This window comes from Rhincodon typus, chromosome 5 (genome assembly GCF_021869965.1).
Source record: "Rhincodon typus isolate 14 chromosome 5, sRhiTyp1.1, whole genome shotgun sequence".
In the NCBI taxonomy this organism is placed as follows: Eukaryota; Metazoa; Chordata; class Chondrichthyes; order Orectolobiformes; family Rhincodontidae; genus Rhincodon; species Rhincodon typus.
The window spans coordinates 55,468,904-55,494,499 of NC_063336.1; the positions used below are offsets into that span (position 1 = coordinate 55,468,904).

General features: G+C 40.2%; 1 protein-coding gene across 2 annotated transcripts in view; it reads right to left on the reverse strand.

Moving 5' to 3' along the window:
- Window positions 1-274: 274 nt before the first annotated feature.
- cep85l (centrosomal protein 85, like) overlaps window positions 275-25,596 on the reverse strand; it is a 286,175-nt gene continuing 260,853 nt past the window's right edge. For both annotated transcript variants that reach the window (XM_048597366.1, XM_048597365.1), the window contains exons 8-13: window positions 23,642-23,796; window positions 20,935-21,052; window positions 19,349-19,399; window positions 13,437-13,544; window positions 9,877-10,099; window positions 275-5,929 (exon numbers count right to left, since the gene is read on the reverse strand). In XM_048597366.1, coding sequence (XP_048453323.1) covers window positions 5,766-5,929; window positions 9,877-10,099; window positions 13,437-13,544; window positions 19,349-19,399; window positions 20,935-21,052; window positions 23,642-23,796 — 819 coding nt within the window. In that variant the 3' untranslated portion in view covers window positions 275-5,765. The remainder of the gene's footprint in view (window positions 5,930-9,876; window positions 10,100-13,436; window positions 13,545-19,348; window positions 19,400-20,934; window positions 21,053-23,641; window positions 23,797-25,596) is intronic.

Sequence of the window (25,596 nt, forward strand, 5' to 3'; positions counted from 1 at the left end):
TTAAATAAATTAATTAGTTAAACTATGTCAAAGTCATCAGTTTGATATTCATTTGCTGTTTTTGATACTATGAAAATGTGTCTCACTTAGTGTGGGATGATCATATGGGTAATGTGTTGTGAGGTCTAGCACCTTCTAGTTCACTGTTAAAATATAAATCATAATAAAGTTGCAATGGGGTTGATAAATAAAATATTTTGTGAAATTACAGCAATGTGCAATTTCGCTTCATCTCTTTCACATAGCTAATAACTTCTGCACAACAAACTCAAAGTTCATTATGTAAAAAACTTTAATGTATTTCTGTACATACAAAAACAAAACAAACACTTTCAAAATGGAAAAATAATAGCTTCAACATTATTTACAAAATGTAACATAAATAGAATTTCTGCATAAAATATTTAGCTGTAAACATATGTTTAAAAACAGTAGAAACCGAGGCAAAATATATACTTTCAAAGTGCTAGTTAGCAATTTCTTTATTCTACAGTAAGATCTTTGTATAAGGCCCTGTTCCTGAAGTTTTTCCCTTTTATAAAGATATAAAACTAAAAAAAAAAACAACTGGAAACAACATTGCAAACCGATCAACTACTTTAGTTGGAGTAACAACAGCTCCCATGTTATGAAGTGCATAGAAAGTCCTCAGATTGTGAACCATTTATATTGCGTATGCTTGGGCATTTCCCGCCTAGTGGTTCAATGGCAGTTGGCATGGAGATTGTGGACAGGAGGCTAGTAAATAGCTCAACTCACGGCAAATCAGCATGGATATAAAGCTGATGGGTATATATGTGGTATGTATACCACATGGGTATATATGTGAACAGATCGAGGAAAGACAAAAAGAGAAAGTAGGCTGCATATAAGGCGTTGAGAAAAAAAGTGAGATTCAGATGCCATTTCTCTAGAATAGAGTAGTAAGCTACTCAGTCTGCTTTTAATTTCACCAGTTAACCTTTTTACCCCTCTCTCAGATTAGATAAAATCACATTTTGACAGAACAGCTAGAGGTATGTACCACATTGTCAGGTTACCTACAAAATCTTTTTCATTGTGAAATATGGGTGAATTGCTACTTTCCCGAAGAGCCAACATGCGACGAACTAACAACAGCTGTTTCCCAAACACTAAATGGCTGCCTGAGCCACACTAGGAAAGATCAAGGTTTCAGCTGATATATGACATTAGAACAACTCAGTTTCAGGTGCTCCCAGACTTGAAAGAGGGAAATCCAATTTGGTGACTTTTGCTGGAAATTCACAGGGAATATCAGATGAGTGAGGACTCAGGCTCTGAGAAAAAGGGACACTTGGGATTAGCACTGAACGGCTGCTGACACCTGATTTGAATCATTACACTCCAGGGCAAAGGGTAAGAAAGCGGTACTGGGAAAAAATAATGGCTCTGTAGATTTTCTGCAGATGACTATTTTGAAATCTGTAGTGCATTAATTTAGAATGAGTTAACTCATATTTTCTGCTTTAAAATATTGATAGGAAAGCCAAACATCTTAGTTATTGTGGATTTAAATGTAAGAAAACAACAGTAGAGCTTGGATAAGCACTGGCATCACAGTGAGTAAAAAGAATACTCTATGATGAGGTAAGAATTCCTCAATAAACCAGACGTAACCAAATGAGAAACCTGTTTATAAAAGAACAGCCCTACAATTTTGCATAAATTTCCCATATTCTCCAGATAGAGAGCACTGGAGAGAAATGACAAAATTAGTGAGGTTGACATTGATCATCTCCCAGATACTGATGCATAGTCAAGGAGTAATATTAGGAACAGTAGTACTCATATACTCAGAAATAACATGGCAATGTTGTTAAAAGAGACCTTATTAAAGAGAATGACAAGATTGAGAAGCTGAAATGAGGTATTGAGGATAGCATCAAAAAGTTAGGAAGGTGATGACATCATTGGAGAGGGCTGGAGGAAATGGAATTACAATCAAGATCAGTTAGAATCAGCACTTAACGTAAAAATGAATCACTTTGTTTTCTATAAGGCCTCCCAAGTTTATAATTATTTTTCACAGTTTCTGTTATCTAAGTGCCAGTGCGTACTACATGGGGGAGAAAGGGAAAGAAGTTATCAAGTCAGTCAATTAACAGTTTCAGGTGATACAAATAATAAACCACCATATGCATTAAGAATATTTTTAGTTATTGCATACAACTCCTGTAGCTTATTGTAACACACTGCATCGAATTCCATAGTAAAAAAAAGTCATCATACTCCATACCAAATCTAATTAATACTGTATAATTCATAGAAAATGAGAGCTGTATGTGGACTTATTTTTGTCCAAACAAAAAAAATCACAGTATTTCGGAATAAAAGTAACAGGATTATATTCACATCTTGCACTCTGTTTACTTCACAATTCACCTCATCCTACAGAAAACACATGCACAACAATGTCAAAAACACCATTAAAATGTCCAATGCTCCATTTAATGAAAAAGCATTAAAGCTATGAAAAAAAATCAATTAATTATCAATTATAAAGCCATGGGCATAATCAATTTCCATTCTCAAAGGTGCACTGTGCCACAGCATACATAGATGCATCAGCACATGGTACCACAAAATTGGAAGTTTTAATACCATATTGAAACCCCAATCTTTAACAATGATGTCAGGAGAAGCACTCACTAGGTGCCAGGTGACTTCTCATCGAGGAAGAGAAAATGAGACAGTTATTCTTGGGTGCTTTTTTTTGACCAGTTACCAGCCAGACAGATAAGTATCTGCTCTGGCACCCAACTTGTGGACTGGGAAAGAGATAAGATTTGTGGATGAGATTTCAAAGACACCCTCTTCACATTCAATACACATAAATGTGGAATTTAATATAGACAAATTGAGGTCTTACTGCCAAGAGCCCAGCAACAACTCTTTTCAGGAATGCCTGTGGAACAATATGCCAGTCAGGCTCTTGACCAGGTAACAGCGGCAGTTGCTGGGATCAAGGACCCTGGAGAGGAAAGGCTCACCCCACGAGAGCTGGTGGATAGTCAGAGGCCAACAGCTCTAAATTGCTGAGCAGAGCCAATTGGGAGATCGTAGCTGCAGCTGCTACAACCTCAATGCAAGGCCCAGGATTGCTTGATAACCCAGATCACAAGTGAGTGATTGTAAAGTGCGGGGCGCAGGGGAGGGAGGAGTTGCTGGAAGTGAGAAGACTGTGGTTCAGCATGCAGCCAGGGTGATGGTTTTCAGGAAGCACCCTCCCACCTCTTGCAAGGTCCCTCAATCAAGCATTGACTTTGAAAGAGGAAACCTGCAAACAAATCTCAACAGTGTTTGTGTTCTGGGCTTCTCATATGGTGGGTTTCCTGCCTGATGCTAGGTTAATACCGATGGCAACTGGATAAGGTCCTTGCATGTTTTCATTGGCATTTTTAACTATCAGCTGGTGACACATTCCCCTCACAGAAGTAATTGCCCTGGAGGCAGAAAGGAGGCAGGATCCCCCTCCTACCTGAATAAATACCCTCCTCACCAACATATGTGCCACAAAGATGGCATCAAATACCAACCAAGTTAGCTGTTCCTTGAACATAGTGCTAATTCTGTATTTCCAGGGTGTTTCTGGACCAAAGTGGTCTGACATCTTGTTTAACTTTTAGGCCACAATGCTTAACTACATGAAGATTAATGTTTTCACTACTGAATGACCAGCTCTGTTCAGAACTGTTCTGAAGAATGGCCACTGGACCCAAAACGTTAACATTGCTTTCTCTCCACAGATGCTGCCAGTCCTGCTGAGAGTTTCCAGCAATTTCTGGTTTCTATATGGATTCTTTTTTGTTTTCTAATTTATTAATTTTCTCACCACTAACTTTTCCTCTAAGTAATAGTTTACAGTGTCTTCCAGAATTGAGCATAAATTTGCCTATAATTCTGTTTTGATTTCAAAAGATTTTGAAGGGTGAAAGAGATCTTCCCAGGCTGAACTTATTGAGGACATTTATTACTTACAATGGAGGTTGGCATACAATTAGGTATGAACACAGTCCAGTGAATCTAAATTGACAGCTGGGTATTGGAACTCAAAATAATAACTGTCACCTTTGTTCCATTTTATCAGTAATTTTATTATTGCTCGCAGTCCACAATCATCCCAATGGGGCACATTAAGAACCATTCAACTGGACACAGAATTTTTCTCTTCCCTGTCAAATAATTTTTCCAATGTTTCACCCCTTCTCTCAGGAAGGAGGCATTTCATTCAACTGGACTGTCCTGTCGCCATCCACCAACCACTGGATCTCTGCTAATAAAGTATTTTTATATGTAAATTTGATACAAGATATTATCCATAGTGGAGAAAAGGAAAACCACAGCTAAGCCTAACATCTGAATGTAAGTATCTTCCACTTCAATAACATTCAGGAGTCAGAACACTGATTAATTTTTCTTATTAGGTCGATGCACTGAGATAAATTGTAAAGCCTCTATCTCTAATCTATCTGACAATAGCTGATTCAGCAATACTGAGAATTAAATCACAAACTTTTGTGGTCAGTAGAGTTAAATTTCACACCAGATGTTTGCCCTAGAAAAGTTTGAAACTTGAATTTAGAGTAAAACACATTGATTTGAATATGTACTGTATTACAATCAATATGAAGCTATTTAGTTTTGTCATAACTGGCGGAATTTAATGCCCTCTCTCCCTCAGGTTTAGTGGGGTGGCGATGGGGGGGGTTGTTGGATATGTCATGTAATCAGGTGGGAGGGACACAGTGAGAAACAATCATGTTTCCACCTCCATTCTGATAATGTTTGAAGTGGGAGCTGTGGTGGTCCTTTTCATTTCTATTCTGTTGCCAATTGACATCCGCAAGTGAGCAATTAATAAGGGCCTTATCCAGCTGACATTTGTATTAATCTAGAGGCATATTGCGGATCCACCATCTAGGCTCCACGTGGAGGGGTATGGTCACTCCTTCAAAGGCACTTGCATTGAAGTAGCTGGCATTGGGTAGTGCAGGGCAGCTCAGATACACTCTGCCCTTTGTTTCTCTCTCCTGTGATCGCCATCCTGTCACACCAACCACACAATCACTCACGTGCCCTGGGATTCAGTATTGGTACTTGAACTGGGTTGGTGTCATGGAAGCAGGCACTAATTCCATGGTTTCTGAAGAAGGGTCTAGGCCCGAAACATCAGCTTTCCTGCTCCTGTGATGCTGCTTGGCCTGCTGTGTTCATCCAGCTCTACACCTTGTTATCTCAGATTCTCCAGCATCTGCAGTTCCTACTATCACTAATTCCATGGTGGTGCCTTTGATTGGCTGACGGCTTTCACTGGGCAGAGTTTCACCCTGAGGTCCTTGATCCCAGTAAAGTGCCCGAGTGACAATTAGTCAGTGGACCTCTGCAAAAGTTGACAAAGTAGGGCTTGTGAAACCCCGTTTGGCTTCATTAAATCCAGCCCCAGATTCCAATTAACAAAATAAAATAATCAAAGTAAATACCTTTAAATTAATCATACTTGTTGCGGGTTGGTTCTACCTTCAGTAGTTTTAGATGAGAAACACTAACGGCAAGCAAATTTTCATACATTCCATATTATTACATAACAACATCCTTCAATAAAACAACAAAGCTTCATTCATGGCTCATTTTTTTTTCATATGTTAGCTGCAATTTTGCTTTATGGCTCTCTAATAGAAGAGCATGGGACTGTAACAAAGCAGTATTACAGTCAATGCTCATATTGCTACAAGATAAACACATTGTCACTGAGTTATACAGTTGTCACCCATATCCTGAGCATATCGATCTGATATTATGGTCCTTAATTCGTCAATATCTTTCCGTAATTGACAAACGTCAGATAGCATTTTTGAAAGCAATTCTCCACTATGGGAATTCTCTCCTTCATCGCCTGAACAGTGCAGCGCTGTTAATGAAACAGAGAAAAAGTTAAATAATACAGAAATCACACAATAAGACTTCTTTACGTGTTATGTGTGTCAAATGGTAGTTGTGTGAGTAATTGTTATTTTCCACATGATAGTCCGAGCTTTGTGTTGTGTAGTGAAAACAAAAAATCAAACTTTAAATCTTTGTTCAAAGGTATTTAGCAAAAATACCAGGTGGCCAGTGGGGGAAGAAAATGTAGCAAATTGAAAGGATCTGGATTCACTGCTGTCATGGATGGTGAAAGCAGATTCAATATTAATGTTCAAATATGGAAACAACAATTTCGTGGATTATGGGGAAAAGATCAGAAACTAATGAAACAGCTTTTACAAATGACCATGTGGAGTGCTGCATCATTCTATAAATTCCATGGATTGTATTTTCTAGGCTTTCAAAGTCAGATAGGAATATAGGAAGGCTGGCAAAATAACAGTTATGGCCTGGGGGACAGGAAGAGGGGCTATGATATTCTATGTCTTCCTGCAAACAAGCCATTTTGTCGTCGACGGCAGGAAGGCCACTGAGCCACTTAAATGACCAATGAAGCCAGGCCATGTCCTGCCTTCATCGATCAGTGAAGGAGTATGGAGCTTGCTGCTGTTTGGGAACTTTTTCAGCTAAATCCTGATTACCTTCCAGTGGGCTTCATACAGGTCGTCCTTTTCCGGCTACTCTACGTGCATGGATGTCTTGCCGGCCATCTGCTCAGCAACCATCAGTTCTCTGAGGCCTGAACTCAACCTGGTTCTCAGAACCCTGTGTGTCTGGAGCTGGCATCTCCTGACCCCACTTAGCCCTCCCTGAGGCGCTTGGCCAGCAAGCTCCCCTCGTCCTGCAGCTGCTGCCTCAGCAATGACCATGGCTAGAGATGGCACTTTTGAAACTGCCTTGTTACTGCTCCTCTGATAGAGTGGGCAGCTCTCGTGTGGGGCACTACCTTCCTTATTAGGAATAACAGTCGTAGCAGTGGTCACTTAATTGGCCATCACCAGGAATGTGCTTCTCTGGATCTCACCCCTTCCCTAACTGGGGTGACCTCCTGTTTTTGGATCCAATGGTAGGACCTTAGCTGTCTCAGTAAAATTTAATGCTACAATATCTGTAATAACATACTGTTCCACAGATTAATAAGAACTTTGTTTTGGCTTGTAACACATGCAATGAAGTGACAGCAATGTGACTTAATCCAAAACTCAGACAAGCAGCATCTACAGCACAAGTGTTAAATTCTTTTACTATAGCTCTGTTCCTTGCAGACAACGATAGACTGTCTATTATTGTAGAACGTCAGGATAAATTAATTGAGTTGATCATCTCTAATTGGATCCATTACAGTGGCAAGACAGAAAGGACTTTCATCCCATTAGTGTGCAATGGACTCATGTCGAGTCCCAGAGGCAAAAGACAAAGTTAAAAGTGAAACCAAGGAAAAGTAACAGTACATTAACCCATGGCATAAATGGACAGAGCTGATGGGGTGCCTGTATTTCCACAGTCCCAGTGTGTTTACTGGAATGGGCCTGAAATCAAACATAATAAATTATCCCATTGGGAACACCCAGCGTGGGTTCATGAAGGGTAGGTCATGTTTAATTAATTTGGTGGAATTCTTTGAGGACATTACTTGCATGGTGGACAATGGGGAACCTGTGGATGTGGTGTATCTGGATTTCCAGAAGGCATTTGACAAGGTGCCACACCAAAGGCTGCTACATAAGATAAAGTTGCACAGTATTACAGGTAATGTATTGGCATGGATAGAGGATTGGTTGACCTGTAGAAAGCAAAGAGTAGGGGTAAATGGGTGTTTTTCTGGTTGGCGGTCAGTGGCTAGTGGTGTGCCTCAGAGATCAGTGTTGGGACCTCAGTTGTTTACAATTTACATAGATGATTTGGAGTTGGGGACTAAGTGTGGTGTGTCAAAATTTGCAGATGACACTAAGGTGAGTGGTAGAGCAAAGTGTGCAGAAGACACTGAAAGTCTGCAGAGGGATATAGATAGTCTAAGTGAGTGGGCAAAGGTCTGGCAGATGGAGTACAATGTTGATAAGTGTGAGGTCATCCATTTTGGTAGGAATAACAGCAAAATGGACTATGTTTTAAATGGTAAAAAATTGCAGCACGCTGCTGTGCAGAGGGACTTGGGTATCCTTGTGCATGAATCGCTGAAGGTGGGATTGCAGGTGCAGCAGGTGATTAAAAAGGCAAATGGAATTTTGTCTGCCATTGCTCAAGGGATGGAGTTTAAAAACAGGGAGGCTATGCTGCAGCTGTATAGGATCCTGATGAGGCCACACCTGGAGTACGGTGTGCAGTTTTGGTCTCCTTACCTGAGAAGAGATATACTAGCACTGGAGGGGGTGCAGAGGAGATTCACTCGGTTGATTTCAGAGTTGAGAGGGTTGGATTATGAGGAGAGAATGAGTAGACTGGGCTTATACACATTGGAATTCAGAAGAATGAGGGGAGATCTTATAGAAACCTATAAGATTATGAAGGGAATAGATAAAGTGGAGGCAGGGAGGTTGTTTCCGCTAGCAGGTGAAACTCGGACTAGAGGGCATCGCCTCAAAATAAAGGGAAGCAGATGTAGGACTGAGGTCAGGAGGAACTTCTTCACCCAAAGGGTTGTGAATCTGTGGAATTCCCTGCCCAGTGAACCGGTTGAAGCTACCTCACTGAATGTTTTTAATGCAAGGCTAGATAAATTTTTGAAAAGTAAAGGAATGAAGAGTTATGGTGAGTGGGCGGGTAAGTGGAGCTGAGTCTCAAAAAGATCAGCCATGATCTTATTAAATGGTGGGGCAGGCTCAAGGGGCCAGATGGCCTACTCCTGCTCCTAGTTCTTATGTTCTTAAATTAAATGGCTTAAGTCATCACCATGCCCCAAAAACACATGCAACATTTTGAAGGCACCTACAATTTATACACCTCTGCTTTCCTGATCCTCTTAAAAGGCCAGAGGAAGTTCAGAATCATCTGTCTTGAGTGACTTTATGCAACCAGAAAGAGTCACTTTCATTAACCAAGCAGGCTTCTTGGCGGCCATTTGAAACCTAATAGTATACGGTGGCAGCATTGTCAATACAACTCATTCCTTTACATTGTGTAAATAAATAATTTTGTCTCTTCCAGTTTGTTGAATGGTCATGCATATGCCAACTAAATTTCAATATATTTAAATGTGAACGGGTACATTTTCATAGGAATAGCAAAGCCACATATCCTTGGAATACAATGTGAGGGATGATGGAGCAAAGGATTCTGAGGGCATGGATACATAAATAGAGACACAGGCTAATAAGAATCTAAACCAAACAATGCATTGAGATTCATTTCTAAGCAAACAGAAATGAATAGTAGGGAAATTATATTAAACTGGTACACAATTTGGATTAGATCATGACTAGAATATTGTACACGGTTCTCAGTTTGATACCAGATAAAGGGCATAGAAACACCGAGGAAGGTACAACGACAATTAACAATGTAGATACCAAAATTAAGAGTTTATAATTATCACAGAAGATTGTAAAGGCTGAGGGTCCTCTTTCTAGAAAAGGATAAAGAGTCTGCAGTGTAAATTCTGTGAAATTCTATGAAATTCGAGTTCCTATTTGCTGCCACTCTGGATTTTTCTAGAAAATATGTGAAGTGTAAAGGGGCCCAGTGATTGTCACCTTTTACTTTCTGTGCTATGCATTCTTAGAATAGGCTTAGCTCCTGCCATTTAACTATGAATAATAATAGAAAATCAAACTGCGATAAAAAATTAGACTTGTCATGGTGACTGAAGTATGCCAACAGGGCCTAGTCTAATTATCTTCTGCCCTCTAGCCTTGAATCTACTAAATACTACCCTCAATCTGAACTCACCGTCTGTAAAACTATGAGGTCAAGAAGTAAGCTCAAAAGTATGCTTACACTGTATCCCGAGTAACAAAGAAAGATTTGGCTCCTTGCCCTCTGCCCTCTGAGTAAGGATATTGCATAGTGCACGTAGGTCATGCAGACAGTAGGACATTTCTTTCAGTAGCTTTTCAATGGCTGGCATTTCATCTGCTAAGTTTTGCTTGGGCGCTTCAGTTCCTTGTGGTTGTTCCTCAAAAGTTGAATTTTCTGGTAATCTTTGGTTCTTTGATGAAAACTTCAAAGACATGAAAAAGTACTTTACATGTAGGCATCATAGAAAAATTACAGCACAGAAAATTATTAGATATTTTGAATTTATTGCTGCTGATTTTTTTTTTTAATTACAGTTTGACTAACATCCTTTTATCCTTAGTTAATGGGATGTGGACAAGCTCAGGGTATTTATTGTCCATACTTAACTGCCCATGGGCAATGGTGGCAGGTGGTGGTGAGCTGTTTTCTTGAATTGTACTTTTGGGAGGGGAGTTGCTGGATTTTGACCAAGTGACATTGAAGGAATGTTGCTAAAGTTCCACAAAATGTTGGGGTGTGATCTCACAGAATCACAGAAGAATCGTAATAGTGCAGGATGGCGCCATTTTCCCATTCTCCAACCGAGTATCCCATTAATTCTATTCTCCTTTAATCCCTCCATCTTGCTGTATATTGTTCCTTACTAAATAACTGTCCAATACCTTCTGATTGCCTTGATTGAACCTGTCTCCACCACACTCTCAGGCAGTGTACTTCAAACTCTAATTACTTGCTGCATGAAAAAGTTTTACCTCACATCATTTTTACCTCTTTTACTAATTCCTATAAATCTGGGCCCTCTCTTTCTTGATCCCCTCACAAGTGAGAATATTTTATCTGTCGAAATGTCTCACGATTTTGAATAGTTGGAACAGAACTTGCAGACGGTGGTGTTCCCATACATCTGCTCCCCTTGTCCTTCTGAGTAGTGAAGGACACAGGTTTAGAAAGTCATGGTGCAGGAGCCTTGGTGAGTTGCTGCAGTGTATCTTGTCCTCCTTTTTCTTATTTTAGCTGCTTTGAGTTAAAGAGCAAAATTCAATAAGTATTGAGGCATTTGTGTAGATGGACAGCCAAATCTTTTTGTTCTAATTTACCGTGCTTCTTATTGACAGGTGCAAACTTGGCCACACAATGCTCTATTCTATCATAACAACATGGTGATAAATGTGTATAAATACTGTGATAAATGTGTATAAATATGTATACTACATGTTGAATTTGGATTTCAAAATAGAGGCACATGGATGTGGTCAGTCCTGTCAAGGTTGTTTTTAAAAAATCAAGAAGTTAATTTGAAGTAGTGGTCCAAAACTATCATTCCAACAAAGCGTGTGGATGGAATAGAGTGGCTGGGAGAACACTGTAGTGTTGATGGATAAAAGTTTTGGGGTAAACCATTATCTTTGGGAAAAGGGAGTTAAGTCGCATGGTCAGGACATCAATATGCCTTTAAGAGACATCCATCACTGTACCATAGCATATAACCTGAGGGCATAAAGAGTTCACACTCCATCTTACTTCTTAAATTAAGCGTTGCCACATCAGATAAAACACTTTGTTGGAGGCAAGTGCACACCCTCATTCTCAACTATAAGCTGGCCCTTGTCTGCTGTCATGCAGGCTTCAACTGGTACCTTTGCTCTTGACTATTCTTCGATTTGCTGTATGCTAATAAATGTTCACACTATTCCTCTTTTACATGACACTGATTTTTCTTTTTAAATACCTTCTCAATCAATTTTTTGATCCTCTTCTACCGGTTTTGTATTTCTCATCTTTTGTATTATTAGTCTTCATTTATTACACTCTGTCCAACCAATTTTTTGCTTTAAACTTTCTAGTTATCAATGGAAATGCAGCTTTCGTCACACTGTTTACTTAAAAGCAAAATGTGTTTAAATAACTCACACTACTGCTCTGCAATTTTCTAAACCAAATAATCTGGATAAACTCTTCATTGTCAAATATTTATAATGTACAAAATTGGTCATGTCCTTCAGTATCATCTTCAAATGACTAAATGTCTGATGCTCACCTGTCACTATGCTGTGAATCTATACTTATTGCTGCATGTGAGCTGCAATTTATACCTAATTATCTATCACAGTTACCATTTTTCAAAGCAGAGTACTCTAAACTCTGCTTATCCACTAAATTAGTGTACTAAACTGTCAATGTTCTTCAATTTATTGATCTGCAGGCTCCACTGAGGCTTCAATTCTCCATAGTCTAGAAAGAATAAGAACTTATTCTTTACTAAAGTCAATAACTCCTGCCAAAAGGTTCAAAAACACAACTCTATCAAGTTTTAGTTCTTAATACTGAAATGTTTTAATTACTATGGTTTGCAATTGTCAGAAGTATTTTAATTAAAATTAGAAAAATTCATTATGTTTTATTGATGCCAAAGGATTTGGAGGTGGCCCCTTCCAATCAATACCTTCTGATTACTTACATTTGGTGTCACAAGCTCTGGGTTACATTGAAGAATGTTAGATACACTGACTCTGTCTGCAATTATGAATTAAGATGTCTGGTGTTCAGTTATGGCTAGGCTAGCACCATCAACAGGGAAATATGTAGACCCCATATAAAAAGAAAGCAGCTGAATCAATGTTATCTAATTTTTCAATAATAACATTTCAAAATAAAATTAATATGAAATCATAACTGGCCTCACTAATCCATTGCTCCCTTCATAATGACTAATTTGTCAGAAAGATCTATACACAGTGAAGTTTATTGTCTTCTATTTTATGGTTGAAGCAAGGAAGTATATGTCTTGGCTGTTTTAGCGGTTATTACTTTTCGGAAATTGCAACATCAACTCGGTTCTATTATTAATGCTGTAATCTTTAAGGGCTCATGGACGATGATTGGTAGAAACATTTTTGTCTTTGACTTTTACGCAAAATTCTGCTGTTTCACATTTTTCTCTTAAGTAAGAATTCCGTATTTAATCTATTGTATTTGATTTCTTCATAGATACATTCCTAAATCTACTCCACATATTTTATTTTACTTTTGATGTGAAGGCCAACTTCAATTAAAGAGCAACAGCATTTGTTTTAATCTGGGATGGGTTTCATTGCTATTCGCCTTAATTTTAAAATTTGTATCCCTTTGTTTTCAAAACCTTTCCAGGCTCTATCCATCCCTATTTCTCGAATCTCCTCACACCTGACAAGTCTTGAAAAATTTTTGTGCTCTTTCACTTCCAGCGTCTTGTGCTGATTTTTCAATCCAGTACTGGTGGCTGTGTTTCAGTTGTCTTCACTGTAAAGTTCCTTCCTAATCTCACTATATCACTCTCCTCCTTCAAGATATTCCTTCATACTTACTAAATTGAACAGGTTTTAGGCCATCTCCTCTGACTCCGTGCCAAAAATGCTTTAGTGATGGTACACTCGTTAAGTGTGATGGGATGTTTTGCTATGTTAAGGGCATTATGCGAATTAAAGTTGTTATCGTTTACTTTTCACAATAATACTACCATAATGCAAATGAAGCACATTGCAGAGGTCACGTTTACTCACTTCTTCCATGAGTTCCTTCAGTAGCTGCAGATTTCTCTGAGTCTCTCCAAGCTCCTTCCGGAAGGTCTGCGAGGCAGACTTTTCTTGCATCAACCTTTCCTCTAAAGCCTTCAAAATATATTACAAGTTGATGAGCATCTGATTAACCAAATAACTCATCACTTTGTTTCAGGTACTTTGAAGTTCGCTTGTCAGTAGACAGAAGTTTACGTTAGGATAAGAAGGCCAATCCTCTTACAGAGTCATAGAGTTATGCAGCACAGAAACAGACCCTTCGGTCCAACTCATCCACGCTTGTCAAGATATCCTAAACTGATCTATTCCCATTTGCCAGCATTTCTCCCATATCCGTCTAAACCCTTCCTATTCATATACCCATCCAGATACCTTTTAAATGTAATTGCACCCATCTGACCACTTCCTCTGGCAGCTGGTTCCATACACACACCACCCTCTGTATGAAAAGGTTGCCCCTCAGGACCCTTTCAAATATTTCACCTCTCATCTTAAACCTATGCCCTCTAGTTTTGGACTCCATTACCCTGGGAAGACAACCTTGGTTATTCACCCTATCCATGCCTGTCATGATTTTATAAATCTGTATAAGGTCAGCCCTTACTAATCCCTATAAGGCCACCCCTCAGCCTCTGATGCCTCCAGGGAAAAAAAAACCCAGCCCATCTCCCAGCCTATTCAGCCTCTCCCTAAAGTTCAAACCCTCCAATCCCAGCAACATCCTTGCAAATCTTTTCTGAACCCTTTCAAGTTTAACATCTTTCATGTAGCAGGGAGATCAGAGCTGAATGCAATATTCCAAAAGTGGCCTCACTAGTGACCTTCACTGTTGTAACATGACGTCCCAACTCCTACACTCAGTGCACTGACCAATAAAGGCAAGTGTGCCTAATGCCTTCATCACCACACTATCTACCTGTGACTCCACTTTCAAGGAATTATGCACCTGTACCCCTAGGTCCCTTTGTTTGGTAACACATCCCAGGGCCCTACCATTAACTGTATAAGTCCTGCCCTGGTTTGCCTTACCAAATGCAACACCTCACATTTATCAAAATTAATCTCCATCTGTCACTCCTCGGCCCAATGGCTCATTCGATCAAGGTACTGTTGTACTCTGAGATAACCTTCTTCACTGTCCACTACACCACCAATTTTTGTGTCATCTGCAAATTTACTAATTATATCTCCTATATTCACATCCAAATCATTTACATAAATTACAAAAAGCAGTGGACCTAGCACCAATCCTTACGGCTCACCACTAGTCACAGGCCTCCAGACTGAGAAACAATTTCCCACCACCACCCTCTGTCTCCTATGCTCACATAAATTTTCTATCCAACTGGCAATCTCACCCTGGATTCCGTGTAATCCAATCTTGCTGACCAGTCTAGCATGCGGAACCTTATCAAACGCCTTGCTGAAGTCCATAAAGACAATGTCTACAGCTCTGCCTTCACCAATCTTCTTTGTAAATTCTTCAAAAAACTCAATCAAGTTAGAGAGACACACATAAAGCCATGTAGACTATCCCTAATCAGTACTAGCCTTTCTAAATGCATATAAATCCTGTCCCTCGGAATCCCTCCAATAACTTAACCACCACTGACATCAGGCTCACCCATCTTGAATCATAGAATCCCTACAGTGTGGAAGCAGGTCATTTGGCCCATCGAGTCCATACCAACTCTCTGAAGAGCATCCCACCCAGACCCACACCCCTACCTATACCTGTAACCCTGCATTTCCCATGGCTAATCGACCCAGCCTGCACATCCCTGGACTTGCTCTATAGTTCCCTGGCTTCTCCTTACCACCTTTCTTAAATAGTGGCACCATGGTAGCCACTTTCCAGTCTTCCGGCACCTCACCTGTGGCTATCAATGATACAAATATCTCAGCAAGGGGCCCAGCAATCATTTCCCTAACTTCCCAGGAAGTTCTGGGATACACCTGATCAGGTCCTGGGGATTTATTCTCATTTATGCATTTTAAGACATCTAGCACCCCCTCTTCAGTAATATGGACACTTTTCAAGATATCACTATTTATTTCTCTAAGTTCTCTTGCTTCGATATCCTTCTCCACAGTAAATACTGATGTGAAATGCTTGTTTAGTATTTCACTCATCTCCTGTGGTTCCACACATAGATGGCCTTGTTGATCTTTAAGGAGCCCAATTTTCTCCCTAGTTAATCTTTTGCCCTTAATGTATTTGTAGAATCTCTTTGGATTCTCCTTAATCCTGTCTGCCAAGGCTATGTTCCTGTTTTGCCCTCCTGATTTCCCTCCTAAGTATACTCCTACTGCCCTTATACTCCTCTAGAGATTCACTCATTCCAAGCTGAGCAATCCAGGGGATGGCACAGTGGCTCAATGGTTAGTACTGCTGCCTCCCAACACCAAGGACCTGGGTTTGATTCCAGCCTTGGGCAAACTCCACACAGACATTCTCCCTGTGGCTGTGTGGTTTCCTCCCATAGTCCAAAGATTTGCAGGCTAGGTGGACTTGCCATGCTAAACTGCCCATAGTGGGAAATGTAGGGATTGGGTCTGGGTGCTGTGCACTTCAGAGGGTCAATGGGCCAAATGGCCTGTCTCCACACTGTCAGGATTCTATGATCTTACATATGTCTCCATCTTTCTCTTGACCAAAGCCTCAATTTTTCTAGTCATCCAGCATTCCCTACACCTACCAGCCTTGCCCTTTGCCCTTTGCACTCTCATTTTTAAAGGCCTCGCACTTTTCAAAGTCCCTTTACCTGCGAATAGCTTCTCCCAATCAACTTTTAGAATTTGTTTCTATACTGAACATTAGTCAGATATTATAAAATGAAAACATATGAATGGTCTACCCAGCCGGTTCAGGCAGTGAGCAGCTGAACTGCATTGACCATGAATTGCCTAAGGTTACCTCTTATAAGTGCTGCATTACCTGGGTTTAGCTGTAAAGTGGAAAGCGTGTTCATTTGTATTTGAAAGTTGACGTAATAGAACTGACATTGTATCCCTACTTGTCAATTACTGTTTTTGCGAAAAAAAAAACTGGACGGCCAATTCCCAGGGCCATTTGAAAATCATATCAAATGGAGTTAGGATGTCCAAAGAATGGGTCACGTGCCTTCTTATAAAGGCCAGGCAGATTTTCCCTTCTGAGACCATGTTAACTGCTGCTCACTAGTTTAGTGCTGTAAAAATATACTCCAATTGTTCATAACAATTATCTAACACTTTACGTAGAATTAGGGTAAGATTATTGGCACTGACAGCATCTGTTTTGATACCTTTGCTGAATATGAGCATTAGTTTGCAAATAATTATTACCTCCCCGCAATAATACAAAACAAAGAACTGTGGATGCTGGAAATCTGAACATAAACAGAAGTTGTTGGAGAAACTCAGCAGGTCTGGCAGCATCTGTGGGCAGAAAGCAGAGTTAATGTTTTGAGTCTGGTGACCTATCCCCAGTGCCTGTTTCTAACTCTCAATGATTGTGAGTGTTGCCCAAATCACTTCTTTCTAAGCATTCTGAGCTTGATACTCTTTAATCCTGTTATTCACTATATTTAAGCCTTTCAATTTATATTGAACACATTAAGTTTGGCTTTAGTAATTCTCAAGAGAGCATGTTGTACATAGTTACCTTTGTAAATATTTGGTGAAAGTAATCATTCCTAATGTTTAGTGATCTTTGTTCACTTGGACTTTTGTGCAATTGCACCTGACACTCCTGAAGCCCTCTTACTCTATTATAATTCTAAGACTTTTTGTTGCCTTTTTTTTACTATCCTGCCAAATCCCTACGTCATTTATGTCTTTAAGGAACCCTAAATTTCAACCATATAGCACTGTAAACAAGACCTAATTTTGATGAGCATGTTTATCATTGCATTTGATACCTCTATTTATAATATCCAGAATGTCATTCTTCCTTTTATGTTTTTGTCTTCACTTATGAGCACTTTTATATATTGGACTCCAAAGTCCTTCCGTTCTTCTACAATGTGCAACAGTTTCAATTTTGCCTGAACCCCCAAGTTGAAGCTAAAGAGTGAGGCATGAATGACGATTGAACATATAGAATCATTCCAATAAGATGTTTACTCCCAAAACAAAAACAAAAATAAAGATGGAAAGAAATTGAGGCTCAAATTCTGCCATTATTTTTGTGGAGTCCACTGGTGTTTCAGTGGGATTCAACCAGGATTGTTAAAAAATATTTTGAGACTCTGAAAGACAGCTTTTTAAATTGGTAATTCTATCATAAGGTCTGACTTTGCTTCACCACGGAAGACTACAAAGATAATGGGATGTGCACTCCAGCTCCCTGTAGGTATGTAGGTCGGTGTAACCGTCCAACACCTTGTGGAAATGGGTTTGATATGGAGAATTGAGGCCTGGATCTCCAAAGATAGAGAGAGTGCATTTTTAAAATTTACAAGCATCTTGCTGGTAATTTTCCAGGCACCTGTTTCCCTGCCAAGTAGGTTTCATCTGGAGTTTTAGCCTTTTTGAAAGACTGGCATCATGTGCCTTCTATCTGACATGTCTCACAAGATGCTTTTCGGGCGACCGTTTCTAAATTCCCAACGATAACATTTATAAATTTCCAGTGCATTTATATGTATTGATATTTTGTTCATTCATGGGATGTGGACACACATAGGTTGGCAATTACTGGGTCAGCATTGGGTTTTCCCATGAATCTGCTGTCCTTATCCTTCTAGGTAGTAGCACTGGATGATGATATCAAAAGAGCCTTTGTGAGTTGTTGCAGTCCATTGTGTCAACGGTACACAATGGGATGAATAGACACTAATGATAATGGATTGGCTGCTGATCAAGCAGGCTCCTTTGTCCTGGATGGTGTGAAGCTTCCTGGTTGCTGCAGGAGTTGCACTCATTCAGTGAGGTGGAAAATATTCCATCACATTCCTGACTTGTGCCTTATAGATGGTGAACTGACTCTGGGGAGTCATTGGAGAACTTAGAGCTTTCAACCTGCTTTTGTAACCACGGGACTTTTAATACTTTTACTGTCCAGTACAGTTTCTGATCATTGACAATACCCAATGGATAATGGGATATTTGGTGACAGCAAGCATCTCAATGATGGATGGTTCGAGCCTCTCTTTTCGGAGCTGGTCATTGCCTGTCACTTCGGTGTCATGAATTTTATTTGCCACTGATAAGCCCATGCCTAATGCCCAAAGTGGTCCAAGTTTAGGGAAGTGAATAAGGTTGCTTCAGTATCTAAGGAATCGCAAATGGTACTGACCATCGTGAAATCATCAGCCACTTCTAGCCTCTTAATGCAGGGTAGGTATTGATGAAACAGCTGAAGATGTTTTGGTTTAGGATATTACCTTTGGACCACAGGAAGCCCGAGTTCAAGTCCCACCTGCTCCAGAAGTGTGTAAGAACATCCCGAACAGGATGATTAGAATATATCTAGCATGTTGAACACCCGGAACAATGTTGAACTGAAATAATTGGCCTCTAGTAATGACAACCAGCCTCTTTTGTGCTTGATCTGAGGTAGCCAGTGGAGAGTTTTTTTCTCCCCAGGATGCCATTGATTTTGATTTAAATTCTGCACTCTGTCAAATGCTACCTTGATGTCAAAGGGAGTCTCTCTTACTTCACCTCTTGAGTTCAGGTCTTTCATTCATGCTTGGATCAAGATTCCACTGATGTCAAGGATAAACTGGCCCTGGCAGAACTCAAATTGAGTATCTGTGAGCATGTCATTGCAGTGTAAACATCATTTATATTTATTATATATAAAGTATGGTTTCTATAGTGACAAGGAAGTGAAAATCAGCACTTTTCATGCCTTTTTCATAGATCTCTTCACTAGTGCACACTTTCCTATTGCAGAAAAAATAATTTACCTGTTTCTCCAGGTTACATTTTTTTATTTGCTGCTCTTGATTGTCAATGACCTGCAGACAAAAGCAAAACAAAATCAAAAGCTATGCATCAATGCAGTGACTCCAGTCCAAAAACTGAGATTTAACACTCATTTCATCATGTCTATAGTTTATGCTGTTGTAAAGCCTCACACTTCACCAATTGCAGTAGATTTGTGCTGTTTGGCTTCAATGAACTATGATGAGCAAGCAGACATGTATAAACATAGACTATCAGGAGGTAAAGATGCAGTTTTCTGAGAAGCCAATCTTACATGCTACTGGCCCAATGCCAGCACATTTCAAGTTATTCCCTTCTAGTAATTTCTCAAATAAGGGGAAAGAGAAGACAAAGGAAATTGAGAGAAGGAAAAGTAAGAGAAGCTATGGCAAAGGCAGGAAGGAAAGAAGGATATTGGACAATTTGAAAAAGGAACAGAAAAGAGGAGAACAAGGGACATATATTGGTACAGATCGGTAAAATGTTACAACAGATAGAATGAACCACATATTGAATTGGAAGTGTGAGGAACATCAGAGACAAAGGGACAATGGGATAAGAAGGGAATGAAATCAGAAACAAACACAAAGGGTAAAGAGCCTCATTTAGACACAAATCATAAACAAGGAAATAAAGGGCACAGATGCCAAGGAAGCGAGAAAGGTATAAAGACAAAGGGAAAAAGGTGAGAATGAGCCAGGTTGTTGGTGTTGCTGGTGTCTGAAGTCTAATATTGCCATGAAATCAGGCACAGGTGAATGATGGTGGGAGGGGAGATCAGGCTGGATTAGTGAGGCAAGGGAGGGTGCGTGGTTAGCACCATGTGCATGGGTGTGGCTCTCAGTGAGATCCTCATTCCCAAAATCAGCTCCTTCAATCAAACACTGAATGCTTTTGAATGATAGACTGAGCACAGGAATCTGCAAACAACCCCAGCAGATCAGGGTTTCTGCATAGCCACCTATGGCACTGTACTCAAAGGGTAGCGAAAATATGGACCTCTGTTCCTAAAGAAAACCTGGAGAAGTTGCGTACATTGAAATTCTTAAATGTGGGCTCGAGAAGTTAGGGATTTTATCACGGAAAACAATTGTGAACTTTTTATAAAACCTGTTGAAGTAGTAAATAAAAACCAAAAGAATTGCGGATGCTGTAAATCAGAAACAAAGCCATAAATTGCTGGAAAAGCTCAGTACTTCTGGCAGCATCCGTGGAGAGAAATCAGAGTTAATGTTTTGGGTCCAGTGACCCTTCCTCAGAACAGTTCTGTGTTGTGGATCAAGCCAAAAGGGAATGGATTAAAAAGGAAGTTAAAAATATTGCTTCACAGCATCTGGATTTTCATTCAAGAGAATCTTTTATCTTTTGCATGAGGCTCCTGGAAGTTTTGGGCAGAATCCTAGCCACCCTCAACTATGCCCACCTCCCCCACACCCCCCACACCACCGCCACTCCCCCCCCCACCCCCTCCCACCAACCCCTGTGTAATAGGACAAATGGTTTGTTTCTGCATTGTAACATTTTATGACACATACAACCTGTTAGTATATCACAGGGTGAAACTAACCTTGTTGGCATGTTCACACTTTTTCCTGAGGTAGTCGTTCTCACACTGGAGCTGCTTCATGTCCAGCATGGGAAGCCGAGCTCCATCTTCTAGGCACTTCTCTACTTTCTGTTGCAAACTGAACATAAATGCAGCAAAACGTTATCAACCTGAAATGATGCCCCTGTTTCTCTCTCCTGACAAATGCTGTCTGATGTGCTGTGTGTTTCCAATAATTTCTGTTTGTATTATAACGATAATATACCTGATATCGACATCCCATAATATTTCTCCAGAAGGTTGGCAGTTAAAGAATTTAATGCAGCCGCATATCAAAAATAGCAGCTATTTTGCATTGGGTTTGTTTTATGAAGAAAGCCAACCAATGCAATCATTGCCAAAAAAAGGTACACCATTATTTAAAACTTACAAACTATATAGGGATGGCACAGTGGCTCAGTGGTTAGCACTGCTGCCTCACAGCACCAGGGACCTGGGTTTGATTCTATGTTTGGGCAACTATCTGTGTGGAGTTTGCACATTCTCCCTGTGTCTGCGTGGGTTTCCTCCAGGTGCTCCAGTTTCCTCCCAGATGTCCAATAATGTGCAGGTTAGGTAAATTGGCCGTGCTAAATTGCCCGTAGTGTTCAGGAATGTGTAGATTAGGTGGGGTATGGGGCTTGGTGGGATGCACCAAGGCTCTGTGTGGACATGTTGGGCCAAAGGGCCTGTTTCCACACTGTATAGATTCTATGGATAGCTGATGATCTTGAGCAATTCTTTGTGACTGAGCAGTATATCAAAATGACCAGACCAGGATTGTTGGGTCCAATTTTAAATCATTCAAAATCCATCCACTTACACACCAAATTGAAAATCAAGCTTATAACGTGCTGCGCTAGCACCAATATGGATTTTGACTTCTTGGATTTGCTGTTGGGACAAAGTATCTGACTGCCTGAAAAGATCGTCATCAATTTGTGGTGGAAGGGTCCTAAATGTAGGAGCTGTATGAACAATCCTCGTCAATGACCACCTTGCTATATGAGGTCAGAAGTCACATGGCACCAGGTTATAGGCCGACAGGTTTATTTGCAGTCACAAGCTTTCAGAGCGTAGCCCCTTCATCAAGTAAAGCACACAGAACACAGAATTTATGGGAAGAGAGATCAAGGGCAGACAGAAGTGTTCCCCAACTGGGAGGGAACATTTCTTTCTGGCAATTGTTGCACGGTGTGCATTCATCCATTGTCGTAGTGGAGAATGCTCAAGTGATCAAGGACATTCAGCGTCCGATCTTCAGCTTCCTCCAAGATACACAACAACGCAGAGTTGCCGAGCAGAAACTGATAGGCAAGTTCCATACCTATGAAGATGGTATCAACCATTATCTTGGGTTCATGTCGCACTACATGTGACCCCATCACACTGCTCTGCATCAGTAAAATCTTCTTTACTGTCCTGTTTTGCCACCATCACCTGGATAAATTGTTATGATCTCTCTACCTTAATTAGCTTGTACAGTTTTGGGTTACTTATTGCTTTGGTTAGACCCTCAGCATGCGACTCTTATACCTATCATGTTATTCCAGTCATTTGGTTTGTCTCTAACACCACCTTATTTTTAATTTTTTGTAAGTACCTTTCCGCCTCATTTAATCAATTTATAATTCATCCCTTCGCTTGTCATTCAGCTGTTGACACTTTACTCACACCATCTAACACTTCGGATCACCTGCAGGGACTTATTATTTGACACTCCATTCACACTATTTGTATGATCTTTTGATCTCTCTGCCCTTGATCTCTCTGCCCATAAACTCTGTGTTCTGTGTGCTTCTCTCTCACTTCACCTGATGAAGGGGCTACACTCCGAAAGCTTGTGATTTCACATAAAGCTGTTGGACTATAACCCCGGGGTGTTGTGTGACTTCTGACTTTGTCCACCCCAGTCCAACACCGACACCTCCACATCATTGTCGTATGAGGTGCTTGCTAGTATTGCCTAATTGGTCTGGAGTGGTAGTGGAAGACCACTTGATAGTCAGCAAAAAAAAAAAAGCTCATCTTAAACAGGATACATGTTAGCAACTAAGTACAAGTTACACTGATATGATAGGATTGCTACCGAAGGCGAATCTGAATGGTAAGTCTTACTCCTTTGAGATTCTATGATATTCTCTCATCAAGCCCATATGACATATTCAGTAGTGGAATTCATTTGACGTGGATTAAAGTAGAGCTGATTCAAAGCTATTTTGTAATCATCTGCTGTTCTTGTGCATTCCCTTTCAAAGTTCTTTATCTTCAGTTTTGCAGCTACATTTTTATCTTTTCTTCTGACTTTCCTTTACAAATTGCTGATTTTGTTGCTCAAAGTTCAGTATCAGTTTTGTGCAGGTTCTGCACATGGCAAAGAACCTAACCCAAACATTTTTAAAAGTTTTGTATCAACTTTGAGAGGCATGTTGGCCGCCCATTTCAAGGCCCACTCACAATGACATCAGCAATCTGTAAAGGAAATCACAGTGGCTGTTAAAAACACCATAAAAATCTAAGCTGCAAAACTGAAGATAAAGAACTTTGAAAGGGAATGCACGAGAACAGCAGATGATTACAAAATAGCTTCAAATCATCGCTACTTTAATCCACTTCAAATAAACATCTGATATTCCTTGACACCCTAATCCAAGCGAAGATGTAAAATGAGTAACTGAATGAGTCATACCTTTGTACGGTGGCAACTAATGCCTTTTCCCTTTTCTTCTGACTCTCCAGAAGCACCTCCTTCTCCCTGCAAAGGATTCGATTCTCCCCTAGCTTCTTCTCCAAATCTTTGAATGTGTCCTGAAACTTTTCATTTTTTTCTTCAAGTATAATAAGCTGCAATGACAATAATCGGAGTGTGATAATGAGTAATATCTTTCTTCTTGTAGACGATGACTTACAAACATAATAGACAGAGATTGGAGTCTAATAAGTGACTGCAATGTGTGCTCTTTGGAGAGATGTGTAGCAGAATCAAGCGACAAATGCAGTGAGGCCCACCTCAATACGAAGATTTTTTATGCTTCACATAAGTAGTGTGATGAGGTTCTTGTGAGATAGTGGCAAGATGTCAATTGACAAGTCATTATGGATTGTTAAACACCTTGTTGGTGGCTCGACTCACCTCATTAATGTTCTGACATCCATCTTAACAAACTCGCCAAACAAGCCTGGCATCTGGAAAACCTGACATGGAAACCAAAGTGGGAACATGGTGGATTCAGCTTGCTGTTTGCTGCAAATGACCTCAATGTCGGACAACAGCAGCAACAACTTGGGTACAGTCCACATGTCCACAGACACAGGCATCTATCATGCCAGCCTTGGTACACTCATGGCACATCTCAAATCCACTGACAGGACACTACTGCAAATTAATGTTACACCTTATGCTGCACTGGCACTATCATTGTAATGCTTCAGCAAAGGCACTGTGCACTCAGGGACATACACCCAGCTCATGGACTGGACCAGGCGGCAACTAGGCTATTCACTCGCTCTTAGAGCTTACTCAACCTCAGCCTATCTAGATGCTCACAGCATCCCTGCTATGAATTACCTTGTCTAACCATGCTTTCTCCTGTCAGCAAGAGACAACAGGCTCATTTTACTTCCGGCTTGCATTGCCGTTTGCTGCAAAAGCCAAAGCCAGGAAGCAGGTCATAGTAGTCAGAACACCCCAGTCAAGTCCATGGAGATAGCCTTCACTCAGGAGTTCCCAGTAGGTTAAGTCATGGGCAGCCTCTGACACCAGTTTGGGTTAATCCCCACAGAAGTGGAATGAGGCCATTAAGTAGTCATTAATTGGCCAAGGTCAATCATTGGCCCTCTCCCCCGAAACTTAATTGTAGTGGAGACAGAAAGGTAACAGTGTTTAGGTAACCCACTCACTCACTGAATTAAATGCTGTTCCTTCCTTGAATTGCACAACTAGTGAGAGCAAAAGGTTCCTCTGTTGCTTGAATAATCTCACTTCAAGGAATATGAACTCTATCATATTTATTCTGCAGGCTGTTTTCCCAAAAAATAGCACACTGTTCAGATTGCACCAGACTCTGGTTCTTTCACATTATCTAGATGCCTCTATATAAAACACTCCACTTAACTTTAGTTACTGAATCTAACACGTACAACAACATAGAACATGACGTTATTGCCTCCAAAATAAATTCTCATCGCTCTTACACAGGTAGTTTGCATTTCCCCAATCTCTCCTACAGCATGAAAAAAGGTGCTAGTCTAAGTCAGAAATAATATTCTCTGTGTCTATGATGACAATGCATTATCACACTTCAGGATCCTTGTTTTCTCTACAGCCTTTGTCCTTGTCTACCAAACACTTCCATAATCATTCTTATAATGCCCAACCCATTAAGACTGTTTATGTTTAAAAAAGAATCAGTTGACACTCCAGTGTAATAGTGAGGGAATATTGGACAATTGGAGATGCTGTCTTTTGGACGAGATGTTAAGGCCTCTTCTGGTTGCTTGGGTGAAAGTAAAAGATCCCATGGCATTATTTCAAAGAACAGCAGGGGAGTTAGCCCCACAATCCTGGCTAATATTTCTGCCTAAAAGCATGATCACAAAATAGATCTATCTGTCCTTATCACAGCGCTGTTGTAGTGAGCACAA